Consider the following 24,202-nt stretch of genomic DNA (forward strand, 5'->3'; position numbering starts at 1 on the left):
ATTTTTGATAAAATCGTAATCTTTTAATGTAAGAAAACACTAGTTACAAATAGTTTTCGAAAAAAGAAAGTCCATATGTTGATTACATCTGTTATTAGTGTCAACTGAGAATTTATTTGCATTTTCATAGCTGTTAGGTGCACAAATATAAATATTATATCTTGTACTAATGTACTATTTAATATTAAAATTTCATTAGTGTTATTATTGAACGAGACGGTGCACGCACTTCGCACTGAGCATACTTTGATGTGGGACAATAAACATAACGACTCGTAACAATTTCGTTCTGCGCCTCTCCTTCAACGCCTACCCCTGCGCTTCCACCCCTACATTCTTTCCCTTTATCCCTTATTCGTCGTGCCGCTCCCTCCCCTTTCACAAGCTCCGCCCAAGTGACCGTCATCTGCGATCGGGTTCTGCGCACGCGCACATTGGCCGTTGTGTTGTTCCAGGCGAATTCTAAAACTGATACTAAAGTACTTGATACTTTTCAAGTGTACTCGTTTGCAGTTCCTGATACAGGCGTGTATCAGTTAAAAAATACTTTTCGACCCACCTCTAACACAGGGCAGGAGAAGGCGTTGGCGTGGCATAACGAGCTGTGAGAGCTGGGTGGACACTTGGGTCGACGTCAAACAAACTTTGCCAGCCATAATAAATAACTAAAAATAGAGAAAATCTGTAAATATGAACTTTTAAATAGCCATATAACCTTCTCACAAATGCACTACTGTGTATGATCAGCACCTGCTGGTAGAATTCGCGGCACATCTTGTCTCCCATTTTTTTTGACTACTTTCCTATATTGTTGGTTCTACTACAATATCATTGTCATATAGATACGTCTTCATTCTCTGTCCACTTAGAGAAGCTTGCGGTGGCCTGTGAACTATCTGAGCTAGTAGTATATGTCTTTGTAATTAACATTTGATTAAATGGGAATTTTATATGAAAGGTATATTTTTGAAAACTTCTTAATTTAAACATCGTTTAAAGTTTGAAGTTTTTAATTTATTTGGAAACTTTGTAGAGATTGAATACATAGAAATACCTAACGTTTAATTTGCCACTACTGTCAAATTAATTTTTTTTCTATTAAAAGGCCGAATTAACAGAATTAATTTCTGTTAAAATGTATTATTTTATTGAAAATGGAAAAATTTTTGTGTTTCATCGTGTAATAAATAAAAATTACAGTAGATAATTACTTGCTAGAATTTTCGTAAATGTTTAGTTGATCAGAATCTCATAATTTAATTGTTAAACATATTTATTTTCTTTAATTAATAGTTTAAATTTGTACGAAACTAAATTATAAAATATCCTAGTAGTTATCAAACCCATGTCGGCAGTTTACCAGCCCATGCATTTTATCATTATGCCACGCCGTTGATTTAACAATTAAAAAATATATATATATCGTTAAAATAGTTTGTTGTTAAATTAAAATCTTAACTGACAATTGCGGCATATTTACTAGTTATTGCTATGTATTAAAACCTTATAAAGCTTCCAAATAAACTATAAACCCTCAAGTCTACTCAACGTTTAAAACGAAATCATTTTTATAAAAATATATATATACTTTATACAAAACTCCCATTTTATCAAATTTTTACGAATGGGACACCTTCTACTAACGCCGTTAGTTCTTCGGCCGCCGTCTGCTTCACTAAGTTGACGAGAGTGACAAAGCAAAGGATTATGAAGTTTCCACATCTATATATTATATGACCGTGTAAAATATTTGTAAATATTTTTTGTATTAGATAAGATATTTACGTATTTGGTGGGTTTCGTCTTATTTGTAAAGTCTTCGATTTTACTCTCTCTTAAGTCAATTTCAAGACGATTTTTAATTAGTCATGAAATTGTTCTTTGTTGTTTTCATCATCGCAGTGATAGGAACTCAAATTTGTGTGTCAGCGCATTATAAAAATGATATTGAAGATAACGAATTTGCTGAGTTTGAAGATTTTGAGGAAGATGAAGAACCTTTGGAAGTGAAGGATTCTGAAGGTTCCAAGCCTGCTGTAAATTCAGGCGGACGAAAACCTGTTGATCCTGAGGAACTCGGTGAGGTCGAAGAAGAAGAAGAAGAGGAAGAAGATGGTATTGTAGAGGTGAGAGGTGAAATATAACATATTTGGAATGACTTTTTTTTTAACCTTTTAGTAACTAGAATATTACCTTAACCTAGTCAACCTCCACCAGTGGCGTTGCCAGGATTTGTGTATGGGGGTGTTAAGCATGCCTCCCCCCGTATTAAAGCGGTGGGTCCGGGGGTCCTCCCCCTGGAAAATTTGGATTTTAAGGTGTAAAATAGTGCTATTTTAGCAGTTTTCGGTTTTTAAATTTAAATATTGTAATAAAAAATTTTATTAATTTTAATATGAAATTTGTTTGAGTGATGAATAAGAAATTAATAAAGATTTGGTGCTAATGGTGGAGGAGGGGGGGGGGTTGAACCCCTAAAACCCCCCCTGGCTACGCCCCTGACCTTCACACAATTTCACAGTATTTTAATGTAGCTAACCAAGCAAATGATTCTAATGATTCTGCACTGTTTGTAATGTACCTAACCTAATATAATTGACTTGTTAAAATTGTAAACCGTGAAGTATCGCAATGCCCTTTCACAGAATAATTACTGAGAACTATAGAATGTAACTGATATCTACCATTTTAAAGTTAAACTGACTTAGCAATTAGAAATTTTTTAACATGTGCACACCTATGCAGTTATTATTTGTTTTAGATAGGAGTGATAAACTGCTGCAGAACTCGCTTGCGAGTCCTGGGCACGACCTACACGTGCTCTGCTGGCTTGTTTGCTCTACTCGCTTGTCTCTGCTCGCTTGTCTCTACTCGCTTGTTTGCTCTACTCGCTTGTCTCTGCTCGCTTGTCTCTACTCGCTTGTTTGCTCTACTCGCTTGTCTCTGCTCGCTTGTCTCTGCTCGCTTGTTTGCTCTACTCGCTTGTCTCTGCTCGCTCGTTTGCTCCGCAGGAGGACGAGAGCGAGTTCGACCACTTCCAGGACGAAGAAGAGTTTGAAGGATTCGACTCTGACCACCGAGCCAGCGGCAAGGAGAGCAGCGACGAAGCCCCCAAGATAACAATCACCAAAGTAAGTGTGCAAGGCACGTATTATTATTTTACACAAATTTACAGATTTTATACATTTAATAACTGAAACTTAACATTTGCTTGCGTCCATGTGTGTGTCAGTCTGTCTGTATTACAGGTCAAAAAAAATATGAATGTTGTTACGAATTTCGGAGGGGGTTGGGTGGGGGAGGTCACCAGGTTCGTAAGGATAGCCCAATTAATTTTTATACAGTTTTATTTATTACTAATAATTACTCCTTAAACGTAATCGAGAACATATTCAGGCTAAGGTCTGTCCGTGATATCAGTTTCACGCCGATCAATCACACTTGAGCCTACACACTGGCGCTCGGCTCGACCGTGGCTTGCTCCTCTGTGAGACTGTCTCGTGGGTCACCCTCGCAGGTATCCCTACCAGACAGACTCTTCCTCGGTAGCCAGGACTTCAGCTGCCGACAGCTGCTCCAATACCGCCGTGTGGGTATCGCTGGTAGGTAGAGGCTCTCTCGCCTCACCACTCTACGCTACTCTTCTCTCGGAGGCAGGGTACTTTCATACCCGCGGAGACCAGGCATGGAAGCACCCAGACACCGTGTTTGATGTCACAAGTGTCGCTGACCCTGACTCCGACGCGACGACCCCAGAGTTCTCCAGAAGTCTTGGTAAATACCAAGCTATGCCCGGGTCCCCGCTCCGGGGCTCTAGCCGTGGGGGGCTAGCAGGGGAATGCCATGACTGACAGGTCATTAATGGCCAGGCAACACACACCTCTCGCACTGGGGGGTGGGAAGGGGTAATGGCCTCTTGGAATCCGCTGGCAGCCTGCATAATTATATGATTTTTTGGAAACGGGAATTTCCCTAGCAGCATGCCATTTTGGCCACGTGTCCCAGAATCCTTGAGAAGTGGGAATTACCCCTGAATTTTATCTGTCCTTGGAAAATCTTGAAGTGTGATTGAATTTTTAATTAGTCCTTGAACTGTACTGTTTCATAAAGTATTTTGATCTGTAGAATTAATAATAAATTAGTATACTTAATCTACTCGCCAGTAGGTAGAGACACTCTCGCCACTCCACTCTGCCCTTCTCTTCTAGTTTCAAGATGGCGTGGGATGGAAGACATTGAACACATTGCTTGGTGTGCCCTATGCATGTAAATGAACGTATCCTAGCAGACATAAAGCCAATCCAAAATGGCGCTTCCTAGGAGACGACTCTTTACTAAAGGAAACTATTTTTTAATGTTAAATGTGGCACCCTCTAGCAGATATCGCTGACACTAAGATGTGCGACAGTGGCACCCTCTGGGACCCTGAGATTGAATTAAACAACACACAAGAATTATTTCAGGCCATAGGGATATAAATGCAATGAACAAGAAAGGCCTATGTTTGCAAACTGCATATAAAAGATCCCCAAACTTAAATAAAATTTCTAGCAGAAATATCACTCAAGATGAATAACTTTATGAATTATCATTTTTATTGCTTCGGACATAAATTTGTGCCATTTCTGCATGTTTTGTTTGAAACAGCACTCTTTGTCCAGGAGCATTTTTCACAGTTCCGCATGCGAGCTGGCAGTAGACCTGTCAGCTTCAGTTACAAGCGTTATGGTCGCGCACGACCCGTCTTAGATGGTTCCAGCTGCCAGAACTGCGTTCCGTTTGAGATAATACCGTGACGTCCACCTCATGGGCTACTTAAAACTCAAAAATAGGGCCCATGGAGATACTAATGGCCAACAGTGTAGATGCGTCTCACTATAGTGTGTTGTTAGAGCATGCACACGGCCAGGGGGCCACGGGGCCACGGGCAGTGCGGATCGTGGTGCGCAGGTCCCGCTGCATCTGCGTGCCAACTGGGACAGCTACTACCTGGAGATGCTGATGGCGGTCGGCCTGGTCGTCTATGCCATCAACTTCTTCAGCGGCAAGGCCAGGAACCACAAGCTGGCCTCGGCGTGGTTCAGCACGCACCGCAGTCTGCTGGAGGAGAACTTCAGTCTGGTCGGTGAGTGCACATTAGCCTTCATTTCAATTACCAGGGATGTCGTAGTAGTTACATGCATAATTTGTTAATACCTTAAAATTACTTATAGGAAGATGTGTTTATTTATTGGTATTCACCATCCATCTATTGTCCCAGTGTGTCAGTAACCATGCATGAAGTGTAAAAGTTTGGTAACGATGCTGTAGCACATTCTCGGTGGTGGAACGGTCGCATCCCTCTCCTGCCACCACTGTGACGTGGGTCCCTTCCCGTGCAGTGAGCTGTTCACCCCGCCTCTTCATTCCATCCTATCACGTCATCCACCTCTGACTTGAGGTCAGTACTACCAAGAGGGCAACACAAAAAAGGCACAAGCAAAATATCAGACAAAAGAGGAAACTCATGGAGTTTTATTATCAAGTAAACACTCAATTCAAAACATGTCTATGATAAACCACATACAGTAAAACACCGTTTTAACGAACTTCATTAGAGCGAACAATTCATTACTACGAACTATGCCTTTGGTCCCGTCAGACGTCCATATAACATAACGTAAAAAAATTTCACTAGTACAAATTTTCTCGCTCAAATTTTAAAAATATTCTATAAATATTTATTTGAACGAACACTTTTCTTCCCGGCACGGTAAACGACAAACGGATAAAATCGTCGCCATTCACCCACAAACTGCCATCCTATTTATTTTGATACGCGCCATAGATGACTGCAATGGACTAGTGTTGAAATTAATGCACAAAACTGGTGTAGCGACTAAGCGCTGCATTGTGGTGTTCGCAGACATTACTCTTTGTTCTACGCTCGCACGACATGTTTAACCGATGCGAAGTTCTACATCATCACAGAATAAACAATTGGTACTGTTTATTCTGTGACATCATAAAGTACGCGAAACCCCTTATTTACGTTACCGTTACTTACGTTTTCCCGTTATTTACACTATATTCTTCAGGTCCCGTTTAGTCCAATACAATACTTTCACGCGAATTACGTCTCAAAAATCGAATCCATCCCGCTATTTACGTCACGTAACAACCATAGTAGGCCTAAAAACATTGTGAATAACGTAACGTTTATAGTCGGCAATGAACATTTTAAATCGCAAAATATACATATTTTATAACATGAAAAGTTGCTTTTATTTCTAAACATATAATAATTTAAGCCTAGGCGTGTAAAAGTCCGAGTAATTATAGCAGGAGACAATCTAAAATGTACTAAGGAAAATTGTAAACTCACGAATGTATAAACGTACCGGGAATATTACGACTTTACTAGGCTGCTTGTAAGTTGTGATACTATATTTATGTCACAACTTAGCCGAAATACTGGTACGAGACAAACATCACAAGATAAAATGAGCGGAGCATTGGTAACTGTTTTATACGTATTTTAAAATTTCGGAAATATTGTACAGTTGACGCATATTTTTTTTAAATTAACCATTTATTTCTGGGGATCGTAAATTAATTATTAATATCAAGACATCAAGATCAACGTAAACTTGAACATGTCACGGCAGCGAGAAAACTGGTGCGTATACCAATAAACTGGTATTAGAACTGGATAAAACTGGTACACGGGAGGTGGAGCTTATATTTTTTTCCGCTAAGCTCGCATCTATTGGCTGGCTGCTGATGTAAGGTCACGAGTCTGGGCGGAGCGTTGAGTGAGTTATACTGCGCATGCGCAGCTCAGAGAACAGAGAGAGCCAGCAGGCGGCTACGCCGCGCCATAACAGCTGATTGAGTACAATGACCTTTCTCCGCGCACGGCGCGCTATTGACGGTAAATGTACAATTTGCCGCCTTTTTTTTAAACTTTTTTACTGTGGTGCAATGCGTATGTGTAATGTAGCCCGTATTTGTTATGAACGCTGCAGGATGCGACTGTATTTTAATTAACTTTAACGTATTTCTTACTTTTCCCTTTATTTACACTTTCCCCTTTATTTACACTTTCCCGCTTTTTACACTTCTTTACTTTGTCCCCATGATAAGTGCAAATAAGGGGGTTTGCTATTGCTACACACACATCTCTGGTCGTTTCCTTGTTTATTGTTTGAGAAACGTGGCTATACTACGAGTATAACTTATTGTTACATGTGTCGGGTCCATTTGTTTTTATAGTTTAAAAAACAGTACTACTGAACATGTCTTCTAGGAAACGAAAGGCGATTGATGTGAAAATGAAACTTGAAATGTTAAAAGCAGTAGATGATGGAAATAAAAAGACTGATGTGGCTAAAAAGTTCGGTATCTCCAAATCAACATTATCGACAATTCTCACCCAGCGATCCAGTTTGGAAGACAATAAACATTTAATGTCACAAGATCGAAAACGTTTGCGTACCGCCCGCTATGATGCTCTTGAAAAGACATTGTTTGACTGGTTGATGCATTCACGGGCATCAAACATTCCCATTGGTGGGGACATTCTCCAACAAAAGGCACAGGAAGAGGCCTTAAAATTACAAATTACCGACTTTAAAGCTTCTGGTGGCTGGCTTCACCGATTCAAGGCACGTTGGAATTTAAGTACGCTTAAAGTGTGTGGAGAAGCTGCAGCAGTAAATGTTGAAGTTCAAGACAAGTGGAAGGAAGAACTTGAATTGCTGTTATCAGGATATGATGAAAAAGACATTTTCAATGCCGACGAAGCAGGCATTTTTTACAATCTGCTTCCTGACAGAACACTGGAGGTGAAAGGAGAAACATGCCACGGAGGCAAAAAGAGCAAGGAACGTTTTACTGTGCTGCTGTGTGTTAACAGTAATGGTTCCGAAAAGCTGACACCACTTATTATTGGTAAATATGGAAAACCTAGATGCTTCAAAAACATTAAACATCTTCCTTGCAAGTATAAAAACAACAAAAATTCATGGATGACAGCATCCCTTTTTCAAGAATGGATACAAAGTTTTGATGCCAAGATGGGGGTACAGAACAGAAAAGTTCTGTTGTTTATTGACCACTGTCCTGCCCACAACGTTAACCTTTCACTTAGAAATGTTAAAGTGCTCTTTTTCCCACCCAACTGTACCAGTGCTTTGCAGCCCCTAGATCAAGGGATTATTGCACAAGTTAAAAGGGACTACAAGAAGCAACTTGTGCAATACCTTCTATGGAAGGTGGAGAGTGGGAAAGACTCCAGCGAATTGAAGTGGAACATTCTTCAGGCCATGCACAGGCTGTGTTTGGCCTGGGATAGAGTCAAGCCTTCCACAATTGCGAATTGTTATAGGAAGGCAGGATTTCCTATCAAGACTGAACATCATCACGATGAAGAATCAGATGACTGTGATGAACCTCGTTGGGCTGAAGTTCAGAAAAGGTTTGATGTTCCTCAGTCTTCTTTCGGTGATTTTGTTGGCATAGATAATCACATAGCCACTTGCCCTGCAGTGTCAGAGGAGGTTGGCCAACCGGAAGAGGAGAGCTGCCCACCAAATGAAGATGCTGATGACTATGACAGTGAAACCAAAGTTAAACGTCCTCGGCGGGAAGAAGTCTGTAATGCACTAAATGTGTTGGAAAGACTCTTTATGACAACTGAAAAGCTTGTACATCACCTGCCCGTCTTAAGAAACATTGAAACAGATGTGGCCAATGAACTTAACAACATTAAAAAACAGTCATGTATACAGGATTTTTTCTCAATAATTTAAAAATGTAAAAATTTTTTCCTAACTTTTAAATTTTATATTTTTGATTTATTACAGCATTTTTGCAAACAGCTTGTCTTGATTCAAAAGGTAGGCTTACTGTTTTGGCAAACAACTTACGTATTTCTGTATAGTACATATACATACTAGTATGTATCTTGATTCCAAAGTATAGCTGTTAAAGTAATTGATGCTTGTACCACTCATATTGGTATTAGATTTTCTACATTGTTAATTTAACAAGATCGAGTTATGTTAAAAAAAACCCAAATCAGGCAATCATTGTGATTTCGGTATAAAGAACTTCATTATAACAAACTGCCATAATTTTGGTCCCTTCATGTTCTTTATAATGAAGCTCTACTGTATATGTATTTTTCTTACCAGATGTATGTTCTTCCTCTGTCAGAGTCGGACGTATCGCGACCGTTCTGTGTCAGAGTTAGATGTGTTTCAGTAGGTTTGCCACTCCAGTGTTAGGCAATTCGTTCTCTAGCGATTCTGGTAGCTCATGTTCATCTTAGTCAGTGTGATGTTTCTCAAGAATTCCATGGATTTATAATTGAAAATGCTGTGCTTGTAAGTCCACTAGACAAGGTAAATATTGTCCTTTCGTCACAGCTGAATGTCACGAAAGCTGTACTGAACGAGCAGGGAACCTTTAAATTAAATAACGGCTTAAAAACATTTTTATGCCGGCAATGTCAAACTGCTAAACAATGAAACCTATGTATTCTGTTGGCTCGACCTCTGGTTCAAACTCATTGAAAGATAAAGTATCTATGCTCATGTCAGTTGCAAAGGACTCTCACTCACGGTATGTAAGATTGCACGTTAGACTGGTGTTCAGACTGATGAACCATTAAACAACGTCATTCCTGGTGCAAAAGATTTACTTGAACAAATATGCGCTAAGCTAGATGTTCTTACAATCCAAATGAATGAATTGAGGAAATGAAAATTGTAACCTAATAATTTTACTAAACGATACAAGAAGTGAATTAGCGTAACGTACTACTACTGCCGTTACACAGCAGAAACATGAGACCCATTCTTCCCAGGAAACTCCGGAGAAGGTGAGCTACAGCCGAGTTGCACAACACGGAGCGGTAAGTAGGTCAGTGAACAATGCCAGGATGACGTCACCTCAGCGTCAACAGACCTCAGGGATGTACAAAGTCAGCCTGTTCATAGTCAGACTGATCTTGTACTCAGCAAACCAAAGAAACAATCAATTCTCATCAAGGCTAAGAAGGATTCACTGAAGTGAGATATTGCCAAAAAACCAAAAATAGTTTTAAAAAAAATCAGCCAGCATACTGACAAGAAGCATGAAATGAAAATAGGAGTGAAAACCACCTCCATCTTGAAAACTCTAGTGAACCTTAGGCAATGTATATTTAAAGCCCTGCTCGTCTCAAAATTTGACCCTTCAGTCTCGGAAAGTAACGTCACATCCTGTCTCTGTGTTGTCAACCTCCAGACAAAATATATATTATAGTTAGGCTTCATTTTATGTGGCCGTTCATGTGCAACACTAGGCTAGACTAAACCAAACTTTGTTTTATCTGTCTGGTTGTTTAATCACGGAGTTTTGTGGTAGACTACAAAACGAACAAATTTTTGGAGCAATACGAAATCATTCAACTCCCAATGAAAACACAAATCCCTCAAAGCAGCAGACATCAGCATCTTAAGATCAGCGCCTGGACCTTCCCTTATGTTGCTTTTGTGTGTGTGTGTGTTTGTTTGTTTTTGTTTGTTTGTCTGTTTTTTTTCCCCTCCAGTATTTACCAACATTTGAGAGGTTTAAGAACTAAATCTTTAGAATTTTTTTGATAATTTGTCTCAAAGAAGTATGATATTGTCTTACTGAAACTTGGTTCAACCAGTGCAGTATTAACTCTCATTATTTCATTGATAAGATAATTATCTTTAGAACATACAGAAATCATTATCTAACACATGGTCAGGGGTGGAGGAGTTCTAATTGCCATCAATAAATATAAATTTAAACTGGCTCTACTGTTAAATATTTATGACTATCAAGGTATTGAAGCAATCTGGGTTAAAATAAAAACTGCACTCTGAAAATTTTTAACACTGAGGAACAATTATACTCTCTCTCAAACCCCACCCTTAATTTATGAATTCTACTTGGATAATTTAACTGACAAGTTTGTAAATAATCACGATGATATTCTTATAACTGGAGACTTTAATATTCGTTGACTGGTACAAGCTTACTACTAATATTCCTCACACAAATATAAAAACCAAAGCTCAAGCCATACTTAATTTCTCATCTAGTACAGGTCTCTTTCAATACAACTTTGTTCAACCCTCAAATAATCTTTTAGACCTATGCTTCACCAATTTGCAATTTTGCTGTGTAAATAAAGCCACCGATCCTCTAGTGAAAGAAGATGTGTTTCATCCATCTTTACTTATCAACATCAAATTTGATATTGTAAGCAATACTAATTCAACTAACTCTTCCTATAGAAATTATAAAAAGGGTGACTATTTAGGTCTTGTATAAGGCCATCAAGGATCACGACAGGTCTGATTTTTATAATCTCAAAAATAGAGATCTTATGGTTCATTACTTAATCAATATAATTTATCACTATATAAATTATTATATACCCATATCCATTATAAATTCTCCAAACAAATACCCACACTGGTATTAAAAAGAACTAATTACTACTTTAAAATTTAAATACCACTTTCATAAATCATACAAACAAAATTAGAACCAAAATTATAAAAAAAAACGTAAAGTGGCCAAATAACTTATTACCAGAGACAAAAAAAAACTGGCTTCAAAATTTCAACAACAACATTAAACATAACCCAAAGAAATTTTGGCATTATGTTAAAATAATGAGAAATTGTTATGACCAACAACTATCTCTCAAGATTAATAATAAAGTAACTAACTATCCATTAAATATATCCAGTTGTTTTGCTAACTATTTTGCTAATGTTTATATTCAGTCAAATATTAAGCCCATATTGTCAACTCCTTCATCAGATTGTTCTATACCTCTCTCTTATTGTATCTACAAGAGTCTAGTCCTGTGGGGCATCCAATCCCTACAGGTCCCGATTCTATATCTAATTTTATCATTGAAGGTTGTGCAAACCTGGTTGTACCTCACCTACAGGATATCTTCAATTCTAGTATACCAAATGTGTTTAACCCAGTAACGGAAAACTGCTGAAATGAATCCAGCACATAATAAAGGCAGCAAGCTTGATGTAATATGACTACAGGCCTGTGTCTCTCTTAAATGGGTTTACTAAAGTACTCGATAAAATTATTTTTAAGAATCTCAGCTTCAACTTATAAAATAAGCTCTCAGGTAATCAACATGGTTTTCGTAAGGCAAAATCAATCTCAACCATTTTTATTTCCTTTCTAAATCCAATTTTTTCAGAAGTAACAACTAGAGGTCAAGTCGATGCTTGTTACTTTGACCTTGCGAAAGCATTCGACACAATTAAACATAATAAATTATTTGAAATACTATAAATATTTGATTAACTGATAAATACGTAAAATGGTTTCTTAGTTATTTTTAAGATAGAACCTTATATGTTTCAATTAACAATTTTACTTCTGTTATTCTAGTAGCAAGTTCTGGTGTCCCACAGGATCGTACATTGTCGCCTTTGCTATTTAACATATTTATTAATGATATTGTAAAGGTACTGGAGAATTCTCAAGGTGTTTTGTTTGCAGACAATTAAAAAATTTATTGAAATATATCATCCTTCATCCTACAAGGATTGTGTTTTATTCCAAAATGACATAAATGCTATTTCCCAACTATGGGAAAACTACTATTATAACTTTTACCAGAAAATTTTATCATAGTAATTTTAATTAAGTAATTTAATTAGAAAATCCTACTCATACCAAGAGCAAAGCATTAAAGGATTTAGGTCTCTCTCTTGATTCCAAATTACTTTTTAATTATCGTATTGAAGCCGTTACAGCCAAAGTTTCCATGAGATTTCCTACGCTTTCTACTGCAACATTTACTTCATGACAGAACTGCTGTGAAGAGCATTCTTTGCCCTGATCAAATACATACACATTTTGCTTCTAACAGTAACTAAATCATTTGTCTTCATATTTACTTGGTAAGATCTAAATTAGAATATAATTCCAAAATTTGGAATAATATAAGTAACTCCAACCATTCCAAAATTAACAAATTACAGTCCAAATTACAAAAATTTACTAATCAAAATTTAGACTTAAATTCTATATTAGGCTCCTTAAGCACTAGAAGCAACATTTTAGATGCAAAATTTGTGTTTGTATAAAACTTAAGTTAGATTGTAATTATTTGTTTTAACATAGCGGCTTGAAGGTTCGTACATTCAATAGTCGCATCATTCCCTTATATGTACTACTAGTAAAAACAATGACATTTTATTCAGATTAGTAAGCAATATGAACAGAAAGATAGTACTGTATTTACTCTCAAATGAGTCGCCTGATCATATGATTTGCATCCTTAATTTTGGGCAAAAATATAACTTTTTAACTAAAATGTGAATCGCACCATAAATCTGTCTCCAGTAGAATACAAGTGAAGACTTCATGGGCCGTGTCTTAGCTTATTGCCACGTAAGAAACATGGTGTCCTCCCCCCCCCTCCCCCCCTTCTCTCGCCTAAGCACTATCTAATAAAAAATACAAAGGAAAAGTGTTTCGCTTCTCCCAACTATGATTTTTTGAAGTGAAAACTTCTTTAGCAGCGTTGAGTGATTTTTGGCAGGGGCAAAACTCATGTGTTTGCGTCACCGACAGCTAGTGACGTGTTGCGCCAGACTGGTGACGCACAGTGGCCTGTGTACATGCTGTTGCAACCCAGATTACAGCCTTCCCCATGACAATCCAGTAATAATCATTTGTTATAAATTTTTGTCATATTTCATGTTACGTTGTCAAATGGTGTAAAGTTTTTCCTTTTAGGAGTAATTTTGAACTGACCATGTCATGTATTGTGAAAGTAATTCACCTGGTTTAATGCTTTTATTTTTTTTATGCATAAGTTCATTTTCTCAAATTTTTTTTTTGCTGGCTTCTTTGTGTGGGAAGGCGTGGCACGTGATTCTCCTTGGTTATTTCCACGACCGAGGCTTTGTTCCACAGGCTTGGCGTTGAGTCATGGTCACGGGATTGTGAGAGAGAGAGACAGAATTGCTAGGGTTGTGGGAACAGATTTTAGAATTTCGTGGAAGTTTCTGTTGCCATGCGCCGTGATTGGCTGAGAGTTTTATCAGTGAATCCAGGACACTGCCCGCACAAAGGGAAGGAAGGCTGTATAATCACCGTGACAAGAGGTCGTGGTCGGGCAATGGCTCCAGTAACATAGAAATGCTCTTTCATTAAAACAACTTTACGGCTACGGTTCGGGCGACGCATAATAAATAACCTTTTTTCTGACTTTTTATAAATTTGAATTTTTTTTACCGTAGTCTTTGGTGAAGCCCACAGCTAGGTGACAAAAGCCTTTTGTTTTGCCTTCGCTGCCACTAACTTATCCGGGCAATGTACCGTGAGTTATGATAACCACTGGTAATAATTCATAAGAAGACTAAGAAGAGTCTATGTGTTTTCTGTTTTCTGTTTGTACATTTAAATATTTTTTATGTTTGTTTGGTTGACTAATATTTTGTTTTTATGTGAATAAAAAAAAACAACAGGCAATACATCAAACACTGCCTATGAATTGTTTCGTGACCTGCTACCAACCTGTATGTTCACTCAACACCTAATTTTGAGCTAGCCGGAGGTGATGAGATGCAACAATGTACACACATATATACACTAATACACTGTATATACTCGACTGTATCATGTGCATGTTGGACTCTTTTTGGATGGATAAAAACTTGTGAGTTTACGTCAGCGACATGCTGTAGTAGCAGTAAGGGCCGGTTTCACCAACATAGTTTAAGCAAATTAATCTCGATTAGTTTCAATATAAACTCGTTTAGTCGATTGTGCATTTCACCACATGCATAATCTCGATTTTCCAGAATATAGCGAGATTTTATATTAACTGGCCAAGTTCTTCCAGTTTGCGCAACTAATCTCGCTTAACGTATGTAAACAAATGGCTCGAGCAGCTTACAATGTTATATTTGAAGAAGAAGAAGATTCGGATGGAGAAAAAAAGGCCACTGCAACCTAAACAATCAGCATGAATGCCATAAAATACCTTCCCTGTGCATAACGTTTCAATTCGGTTGTCGGCATGTATCTTTCTCGTCAGTTTCTCCCACGACAATTTCAGCTGGTCTGGCATTCGGTGGTATTGATTGCAAATCGAATTGAAATCGGCTGCAATAATCTCCCATTCTTTTGCCTTCTGCTTTGTGTGACAGCATCTGTACGACGATTTTCAATCACAGATAAGTGTTCCGTTATCTGATCTAATAAAACTGTCTTCTCATGTGGCGAAAGATTTTGACTTCTTTGTCGCTTTTCTTTAATTGCAGCTGAAACTGCACCATTGACAATCATGTTTATATGCGATATGACAATTTCCACAGTATTACTAATTTTTCAAAAAAATAAAAACAAGTTTTTTTTAGGTTGATGCGGGCACCATAAATTACGCTCGACCAAAAGCTGCATCTACAAGAGGGAAAAAAATACATATTCGGGTATCTCCGACAGATATTAGGGTATATTCGCTAGGTAATGGGTGTTTTTATGTGGAAGGCATTTATAAATCGAGTTTTGGAAATCTCGATTAATTTAAACCTATGTAACGATGGTGAAACACACGTCGGAATTAAACCTACGATTATGCTTCATCTAGTTTTGTAAATCTCATTTTGTAACAAAATTAAACCTGCTTGGTGAAACCGGCCCTAAGTGAAGTTGAATTAACCAGGTGAAAAGTTTAATATATGTATACTGTGCATTGCCCAGTGAACACATGACCTAGGTCTGACATCACTGGTAAGAAATAGCTAGGTAATAAATTTTTACATAATTTTGACATACGACTGACATCTGTTGTGACTAAAAAATGATGTAAGGATAAAAGATGTCATGCTGACATCACAATGATATGACAAAATTATTTTCTTATGTACATTTGACGTAGAAATGATGTCATCTTACACATTTAAAAACTAAGTTTGAAGTTTTCGCTTCTGACAACAGTCCCCAAGACTGCCAATTATTTTCACCTGTTGCCTTCCCCAAGAGAGAGAAGACCGACATTCTTCAATAATAACAAGCAAGCTCTTTACAGCAGTTTTGTCACAAATGAAATGTTGCAGTAGAAAGCGTACAAAATCTCACGCAAAAACAATCTTTGGACACAGTTGCATTACAAAAACCTGTCGAGATAGAAAAGTGGTGTTTGATTATAGTGCAAGTTAGCGAACATATTGTTACAGTTTATATTGTGGGGAGAACTGGGTTCGTAACGGATAGTCCAATCATTACAGTTTTATTGATTACTAATAATTACATTAATAATAAATAATTTTACTTAAATATGTTTGATCAAAAATCACTGGCACTTAAAAATGTATATTCTCAAGTCACTAAATGACTGTCAAGTACTGCAGTTCGCACTCCTCACTGCAGCTAGGCTTAACAATGGATTGCCCCTTACCTCGCACCTGTACACACACACACACACACACAGTCTCGCGCTACTCAGTCGCCGCACACTCGGAATCCAGTCAAACTCTTGTGTCGCGACACTCTTTAGGGGGGGGGGGGGGGGGGAGGTCACGCTCACCCTCTTCACCGATGTCGCACTTCACTTCGCGTGGAATGCGCTCGGAACTCTCGCTGCACTCGCGGGGCTCCGTTGCACTCGGCACTCGTGCAGAACTCTGCACTCACATGGCACTTCGCCAACTCCTCGTGGGGACCGACGTGGCTGGTTAAGTGCTTGGGCGTCCTTCTCGAGTAGCAGAACACTCCTTGGAAACCACACACCATAGCCAACGTCCAACAATGCAAGAAAAGATACATTCGAGAATCTGTAGAAATGTTAAAACACCCAGCAAACATGAACAGAGAAGATGTCTACAAATTAAGCAGATTTTGGGATCCACTCTTCATTAAACCTCATAACCTAGCTCTGCATCTAAGAAAGGACAGGTCGCCTCTGGTTGGTCAAACAGCTCAGATAAATCAGAAGGGGAGAGGCCACTGATTTGCCAACACCCCCAGCCAATCACAGAAGCCCAGCTCTGATTGGCCAAACCAACAGGCCAACAGCTGCAGCCAGTTGCGAAACACTCCTCTCAGGCGAGAGTATTAAAGGCAGAAGAACTCATAATAACCTCAGTAGATAACTCTACCTGATTATGGCGACAGCAATGTCGACCGAAACGTCAGTGATATATTCGCCAGCTACAACCCAGAAGCCTAGCTACTTCAGACAATGACAGCGAAAGCATGCAATCTTTAATAATATTTATTTATTTATTTATTTAAATTTGTTACATGCCCACCGACAGTCTTGGGACTTTGGAGGTGGGCACGACACAAAACAAGTAAAAACAAACACTATCACAATAAATAGAGACAGCACAGGATATTCACAAAACATGAAAACAGAAAAGACATAAATACCTAAAGGACAAGTTTACAAGACACATTACTTAGTGAAATATTAATTACATAATTATATAACCTCAGTGAATACATTAACTATACACAAAATATACAGAAAAATGGATAATACAAAATATAACATGTGACTAGAGGACAAGTTAAGGGGATAAATTTTTAAGTTTAGACAGTTGATTATTATTGTGATTCCTAATTAATCTGTATATTATGTCATTAAAGTTATATAGAGTACAATTTGTTTGGTATAAGCGAGACACTAGTTTATTTAATAACAAGAAATAAAAGTCAACTAAAATGATAGAATTGAACATCATCTTTTATCACTAACATAAAAGGTAGAATTTAAATGCAAGTGCCAAAATCTTTAAATAGAAATGTATGAAAGGTAAGATGAAACAGTTAGTGGGTGCCTGTGGAAGTATGAACGTGTGTGGGGGGGAGGCTGTGCAGGGGACGACGGCAGGACGGAGGAGGCGGCCCCGGGGCTGGTGAAGGAGTCGGAGAGCTCGTACCAGCTGTGGTGCAGCGGCCGCACCTGCTGCGAGGGCATGCTCGTCGAGCTCAAGTTCCTCAAGGTACCTTGCCTCTTAACGTTCACAAATACATTACTGCTTCTAATGATCAAATAACCTCGGAACGCCCGTTGCTTCCCCAGATTCTACTGAAACTTTCATGTTGGATGAGAACTGTGGTGCTGTGCTCTGGAATGAACTCCTGCAGTGAAGCGTGATGGTGCGGTCTGTCGGCAGAGGCAGGACCTGGTGGCGGTGCTGGCCCAGCTGATGCGGCCCGCGAGAGACCAGGTGCACGTGCGTGTGGACATGAACAAGGAGGACATGGACAGCCTGGTGCTGTGCCTGGCCTCCAGGAAGACGGCCTCGCGGCTGGCCAAGGAGATGGCGGACCTGAGCACGTACTGCCCCGAGCGCAGGTCCGTGGACAAGTACGGCCTGCCCCCCCAGTTCAGCCTGCTGTGCGAGGTGGCGGAGGTGGCCTCCGGCCTGCTGGACGCGCGCGTGGCGGGAGTCCTGGCCAGGCACGCCGACCTCCTGGACTACATCCACGTGTCGGACCAGTACTGCGGCCACAAGCAGCCCGAGTGAGTGCGCCGCGACGCCCCTCCCTCCCTCCCTCCCGTCCGCTCGCGTGTGTCGCCACCGGTGCGCTGTGCGCAGGGACGCCAGCCTCACCAAGCTGCCCGAGGTGAAGAAGGTGGTGATGTTCGGGCTGAACGTGCCGCCCGCCAAGGGCCGGTCCGTGGCGGAGGCCATGGAGGAGATGCGCCCACTGCTGCAGCTAGTCTTCTACTTCGTGGAGAAGGTGCGACGACTGCGGCTCAGCAAGGAGGTGAGTGCAGGCTCCAGTCTTCACCGGCGTGTCACACTGCAGAGAGTGACTGTTCGTTAGCTCCAAGTGCGTGTAGGTGGGTCACACGCGCGTTGGTAGGTTAGTATTACAACAGTTTCACATCTTATGCCTAGTTTTAGTATTAAAAAAGGTAAAGCAATTCTTATGCAAGTTTTTCTCATCGGGTAAAAAGAAATAAAATTTAAACATTGTACTGTGTGTTAGAATGTGTGCGTAAATGACGAGTGATTGGGCATGCAGCACCTGTGTAACATCCTCGAGCGGACCTGATGGGGCAGCAGGAGATGTGTGGCTGTGAAGGGACCACGGCCCGTGTTGCAGGGCAAGAACAAGGCTGACAAGAACCGGCTGCGGGTGGAGGAAGTGTTCCTGAAGACCACGCACGCAGCCCGCGCAGAGGCCGCCGCCGCGCGTCGCGAGGAGAAGAAGCGGCAGGAGAAGGAGCGCATCCTGCTGGTAGGTCCAGACCAACTAGCTGACATGGAACTGAACTCTAATATTCTTCACTTTGTTTCATTCTGGCAGAAGTCTGGTGAGCCTGTAAATTGTTGTAATCAATAGAGCTGCTTATAAATGCTACAAACACGTATACGCCCCTCCTGAGCCTGCTGTGACCCTTCAACCACCACCCCCTCCCCTCCTCACTGCTGCATTGTCCCGTGTGCTCTTGAATCACGCGCTTCCTTAACGATGCCTACCTAATGAATTATAATTTATTTTTTATTTCTCCCTCTCCGTGTCCTCCAAGGTGGTTCATATGTATTCATTCTTTTTTTCCATTTGCACACATTTCAAATGTGTGTAATGGTGGTTGGCCGGATCTGAGAGTGTTCTGGGATGAGTCCAGTCTGTCACTGCCGCTTCCCGCGGTACGTATCTCCAGGAACCCTTCGTCTTCCACGTCCATCTGCTCTCTTAATATATCTCAATTGCTTTTGCTTAACTTCGAGGCTTACTTCAGGCAGTAGACTGTTTAGCTTATTGATTCTTTAATCCGCTTACAGCATATTTGTTGTGTAATACAAACTCTAACTAGTCCAGCACACGTGGTGTCCTGGACCAGCCGTTGAACCGATTCGTGCCACCGGCTTTTATTAACAGTGTAAGGTCAAGGATGTAAGGTCAAGTAATACAGTAAAACCCGTATAACGTCATGGCATAACACGTTTTTCCCGCCTAAAACGTCAGGATAATAAAGAACCAAAATTTTCTCATACACTTTACCTTAACATAGCTCTTTTAATACGTTTTTAGGTTTTTTTGATTTTCCCGCTTAATAAGCACGAAAGAACACACAATGCTTCAATTTTTCTACAAAAATTCTTTCCCCAACACTTGCCTGAATGCAACTTTACCATCGCCAAGGTTAAGTTGTACTATTATCATTGCATGTAGTGCACATAAGCGCCATCATTTATTTCTCAAACGGTTTTTAACGTAGCAAAATAAGACAGTCAGCGTTTAAATTTTGTTATACCACTACACACATTCAAATTTAAAAACAAGTTAGAATTTATTATGTATTTTACATTTCAGTAAAAACAAAATTAAATACGTATTACATTTGGCGAACCACTGTAAAAATAGTTTGTTTTGTTATTCGCGGGCCTAGTACGTACCTAACTAATTTCACACCAATTAAGTTAGGAACTGTTACGGAGTTTAAATGAGTATTATACCTCTATTTCTCTAAAATTTTCGGCAAGGAACCAGGGTGGATCATACGTTAGCCCAGGGATGCCACAAATAATGGTTATAAAATCCTGTATTAGACCATAAAAAATCCTGTAAAATCCTGTAAGAAGAAAAATTTTTGTAAACAGGTTTTTCATTTGCGCCTAATTTTTTTTTTGCAGCTAAGACACGGGAGAAAACAAAGTATTATAAGCATATTTTTTCAAAAGTCACCTTTTCCTTCATTATAGTTGCATAAACCTACATAAAAATAATAATAATGAATGTAGATAAAAAAAACTCATAAGTTTACATGTAAAGAGTTAAGTACCAGTATGAGGTTCTCACAAAAATCACTTTAAAAATATACACACAGACACACATAAAATTCGCCCACATGAGCTCTGCATCTACAATTTTGTTGTCTGGTTTGCTGATGAAAGATGTGAGAGAAGCACTTTGTTCAGCAGCCCTCTGATTTCTCTGGTGTATCTGTGTGCTTTAGTGACGCCTAAGATCTTTCAGACCACCCTTTTGAATGTTAAAGTCCGACCGACACAATGAACACACTGCAGTCGTTTTACCGGGTTTCAGCTACTTTAATTCTACTTCCCACTCACGTTTGTATCGTTGTTTATACAGCGTTCGATCTGGAGATGCCTTGCATTTTCTTTCCATTTCTCTCAATTACAATCTCCACAAAGATGCAAGCTGAATTTTTTGTAAGTAACAATTACTTTAAAATTAACAACAAACTATAAACACTCCGTCAATCCATCATGAAAATCGTGATTGCATGGTAAAACAACACAGACTGTAAAAACACCGTCACAGATATCACTTCGCACAAATATTACTGAGCGTGTTCCGTTACACGCACGAACGCTCCATCGCGCAGAAGAGAGAAAGAGAACACGGTGTCTAAAACAACTGTCATAAATATTACGATACACTGTATAAAATCATCCGTGAAATAAAAAAATGCTTCCAGACATAAAAGGTAGATCGTGAATTGTTATCATCTTAGAAAAACTGAAACGACGTAGCAAAGTGAAGTGTCTCTTGATGACATGTTATCTATAAAGTGGAGTGGGAGCAGTAAGTAAATATTTATGTTTGTGCGTGAGTCAATTAAAATATCCGTGATTCAAAGTGCTTATCCGTTAATCCGGTGTAACTCCAAAATATCCGTGAAAACGGATAAAATCCGTAAAAACGGCAACCCTGCGTTAGCCCGTAAATATTAAGATGTAGGTTACAAACATTAGCCTCTGCCATTTTGGTTGTGGTACCAACTTAACTTCCGTACGAAATGCTGCCGTTCTAACGGATTCGTAAAACGTTTTTACTACGTTAAAAACTATAAAAAAATAAGTTGAAACCATAAATTATAGTTTCCAAAATACCAAAATTTAATTTCTAGCATGTAAAATACGTATATAGATGTATACAAGACTTAACTTGTTTGCAACTAATTGTAACATCTAAACATTTGAAAACAGTTATTTTGGAGAGAGAGAAAAAGTGAGGTTATTTTTCGAAGCGGTGTCTGTTTTTACGCAGAATTATCTTTTGCAATTAATTTGAGGGAAAAAATAAGTTTTATGGTTATTTCAGATCTATTTTGATTGTTTGGCGTAACTATGTTTTGCAAATTTTTGCGTGTTTTTGTGTAATATTTAGAGTTTTGTGGCACTGTTACAAAACAAATCATGTCAGACCCGTCCACGTCAAAGCCGAAAATCAAACGAAAGCCCTTTTTTTTTTTGGAGCAAAAATTTGACAATACACAAAATCGAAAGTAACCCCAATGTTCCATGCACTCAAATTGCGGCTCAGATTGGTATTCCAGTATCAACGCTAAATACAGTTTTTTACAGTAAAATGACCATTCTTTAGCAATGTGCCGCTGAGCAGGTAGGCAGAAAAAAAAATCAAAACTGCGAAATATGAAAAAGTTGAATGTACTAATGGAATGGTTTCGACAAATACGTGCCCTTAACATTCCTGTTGATGGCTCGATATACCTGTTGTGGAACTATATTCCGTTTTCAGGACAGAAGGGCACAAAGTACATTACACCTTGTTATTTGGTAATTTCTTAAAGAACTTCCAAATAGGCTCAGAAGACACACCTGGTTCACTTTTGCTACTGCCTGGAATGCCAGGCTCCATAATTCACACAAGTGTATAAACTACCCTTTTTTATTAAATGAAAATTACCGGAAATAATTATCTTGCGTACTTTAAATACCACTTGTTTTTAATTGTTCACTTTCATTCTTACATAATGACCAACTACTACAACGTAAAACCCTCTGATGTTTATGAAAGACGTTTATGAAAGACATTTATAATGGCATAAACATGTGAAACCAAGATGGCATCTTTCAGTTTATTAGCATTTCGAATATTACGCGTTTGGCAACACTGCTTATTGTTGCTCTTGTTAATTTTCAAGACAAATCATAACCTAAAAATATGGCAAAGATGTTAACATTCGCCGAACTTAAAAATAATATTCAACATGGAGTTCTTTATTTAGTCAGAGATTTATTTTAAACTATGTTTATGAACGAGTGTTGAATGTAATTTATTTTTTATGATGTCTTTGTACTTTGTTCGTTTAATACGTATACGAAGTTGTTACGGGACGTATGTACACATAACGTATTTTTACAATATAAAAATTAGTACGACGAAGGTTTTTACTATTTAAAAAAAATTTGTTTTCCCGAGAGGTATTATCCCGAAGAGAAAAATTATTTTCCTGAAGTTCGGGAATGGTTTTCCCCCGACTGTTATCCCAAATTTCGGGATCGCGTCCACCCCTACTTGTAACATTTCAGGATGGGGCGCGAGGACTGTGATGCAGTTGGTAATGTGCACGTGTACGTGTACGTGTACGGTGCTGCTTGCAGGAGGACGACCCAGACAAGCAGCGCAAGTGGGAGGACCGCGAGGCGAAGCGCCAGATGAAGAAGAAGGCGCCCAAGATGAAGCAGCTGAAGGTGAAGGCGCTGTGAGCTCTGCTGCGCCCTGAAGCCATCTCAGCCAGTTATTGATACTCTTCCTTCTACTTACTGTGAACGATAGTTTCAAACCATTTACATTATTTATACCTTGACTCGTTGAGTTAGGTGGTGTTGTTTGGTTCACAATGTCAGGAATAAAAGGTGCGTGTGCACTGCAGGTGGATGGTGGATAGTCACTGTTACGGACACGAGACCCGACTGGTTGTGGGCCACGCCTCTGCAGGCTGCCGTCGTCTCCCTGACCTTATCCTCCAAGGTTGGGGCCAACAGACTGCACCGACCTACCAACAGGGTGCCAGCCGATCAAAAACATACCCACAAAAAGAATTTTTTCTCTGATAAACTCCGTCGCGGGTAATGGTGTATGCAAAGATCTTTGATGTAAAAAATTGCAGAGTGAAGAAAGAATAATTAAAGGGCCAACGGGATATGTCTAAGAAATAGGTATTCTACAAATAAATAAATTCCATTAAAAACCTATTTTATTTTTTAACCCAAAAAAAATGAAGAAAAAAATGTTGTAAACTGGTGTTAAACATCAGAATGGACATGCAATATTAAATACATTTGCTAACACTAGAAAATGGTTATAATGCAAAAATAATAAGTGATCACTTGTGCAGTGTGTTTACCGAACAACTGCAGCCACTCAGGAGCCGAGGCGGCCCAAGGGACAACAAACCTGTGTGCAAATAGCA

At 39.2% G+C, this 24,202-nt stretch overlaps 1 protein-coding gene across 2 annotated transcripts; it reads left to right on the top strand.

Moving 5' to 3' along the window:
• Window positions 1-1,526: 1,526 nt before the first annotated feature.
• LOC134542676 (PAT complex subunit CCDC47) lies at window positions 1,527-23,980 on the top strand. Of its 2 annotated transcripts, none has more exons than XM_063387117.1 (8): window positions 1,527-2,126; window positions 3,012-3,131; window positions 4,951-5,125; window positions 17,869-18,002; window positions 18,177-18,526; window positions 18,603-18,774; window positions 19,117-19,251; window positions 23,391-23,980. In XM_063387117.1, the coding sequence occupies exons 1-8, from the start codon at window positions 1,869-1,871 to the stop codon at window positions 23,493-23,495; spliced, it is 1,449 nt and encodes a 482-aa protein (XP_063243187.1). In that variant the 5' UTR covers window positions 1,527-1,868; the 3' UTR covers window positions 23,496-23,980. The 2 variants fall into 2 exon arrangements, with proteins under 2 accessions (XP_063243187.1, XP_063243188.1); XM_063387118.1 differs by having other exon boundaries at window positions 17,878-18,002.
• Window positions 23,981-24,202: the final 222 nt, after the last annotated feature.

Source organism: Bacillus rossius, assembly GCF_032445375.1.
Source record: "Bacillus rossius redtenbacheri isolate Brsri chromosome 9 unlocalized genomic scaffold, Brsri_v3 Brsri_v3_scf9_1, whole genome shotgun sequence".
Classification (NCBI taxonomy): domain Eukaryota; kingdom Metazoa; phylum Arthropoda; class Insecta; order Phasmatodea; family Bacillidae; genus Bacillus; species Bacillus rossius.

Bases quoted from the DNA above. Each gene is read 5' to 3' on its own strand.
- LOC134542676 (XM_063387117.1), top strand. From the start codon at position 1,869: ATGAAATTGTTCTTTGTTGTTTTCATCATCGCAGTGATAGGAACTCAA. The intron at 5,126-17,868 runs GTGAGTGCACAT...TGTGGGGGGGAG, and splicing joins GGAGAACTTCAGTCTGGTCG to GCTGTGCAGGGGACGACGGC. The intron at 19,252-23,390 runs GTAGGTCCAGAC...TGCTGCTTGCAG, and splicing joins AGAAGGAGCGCATCCTGCTG to GAGGACGACCCAGACAAGCA.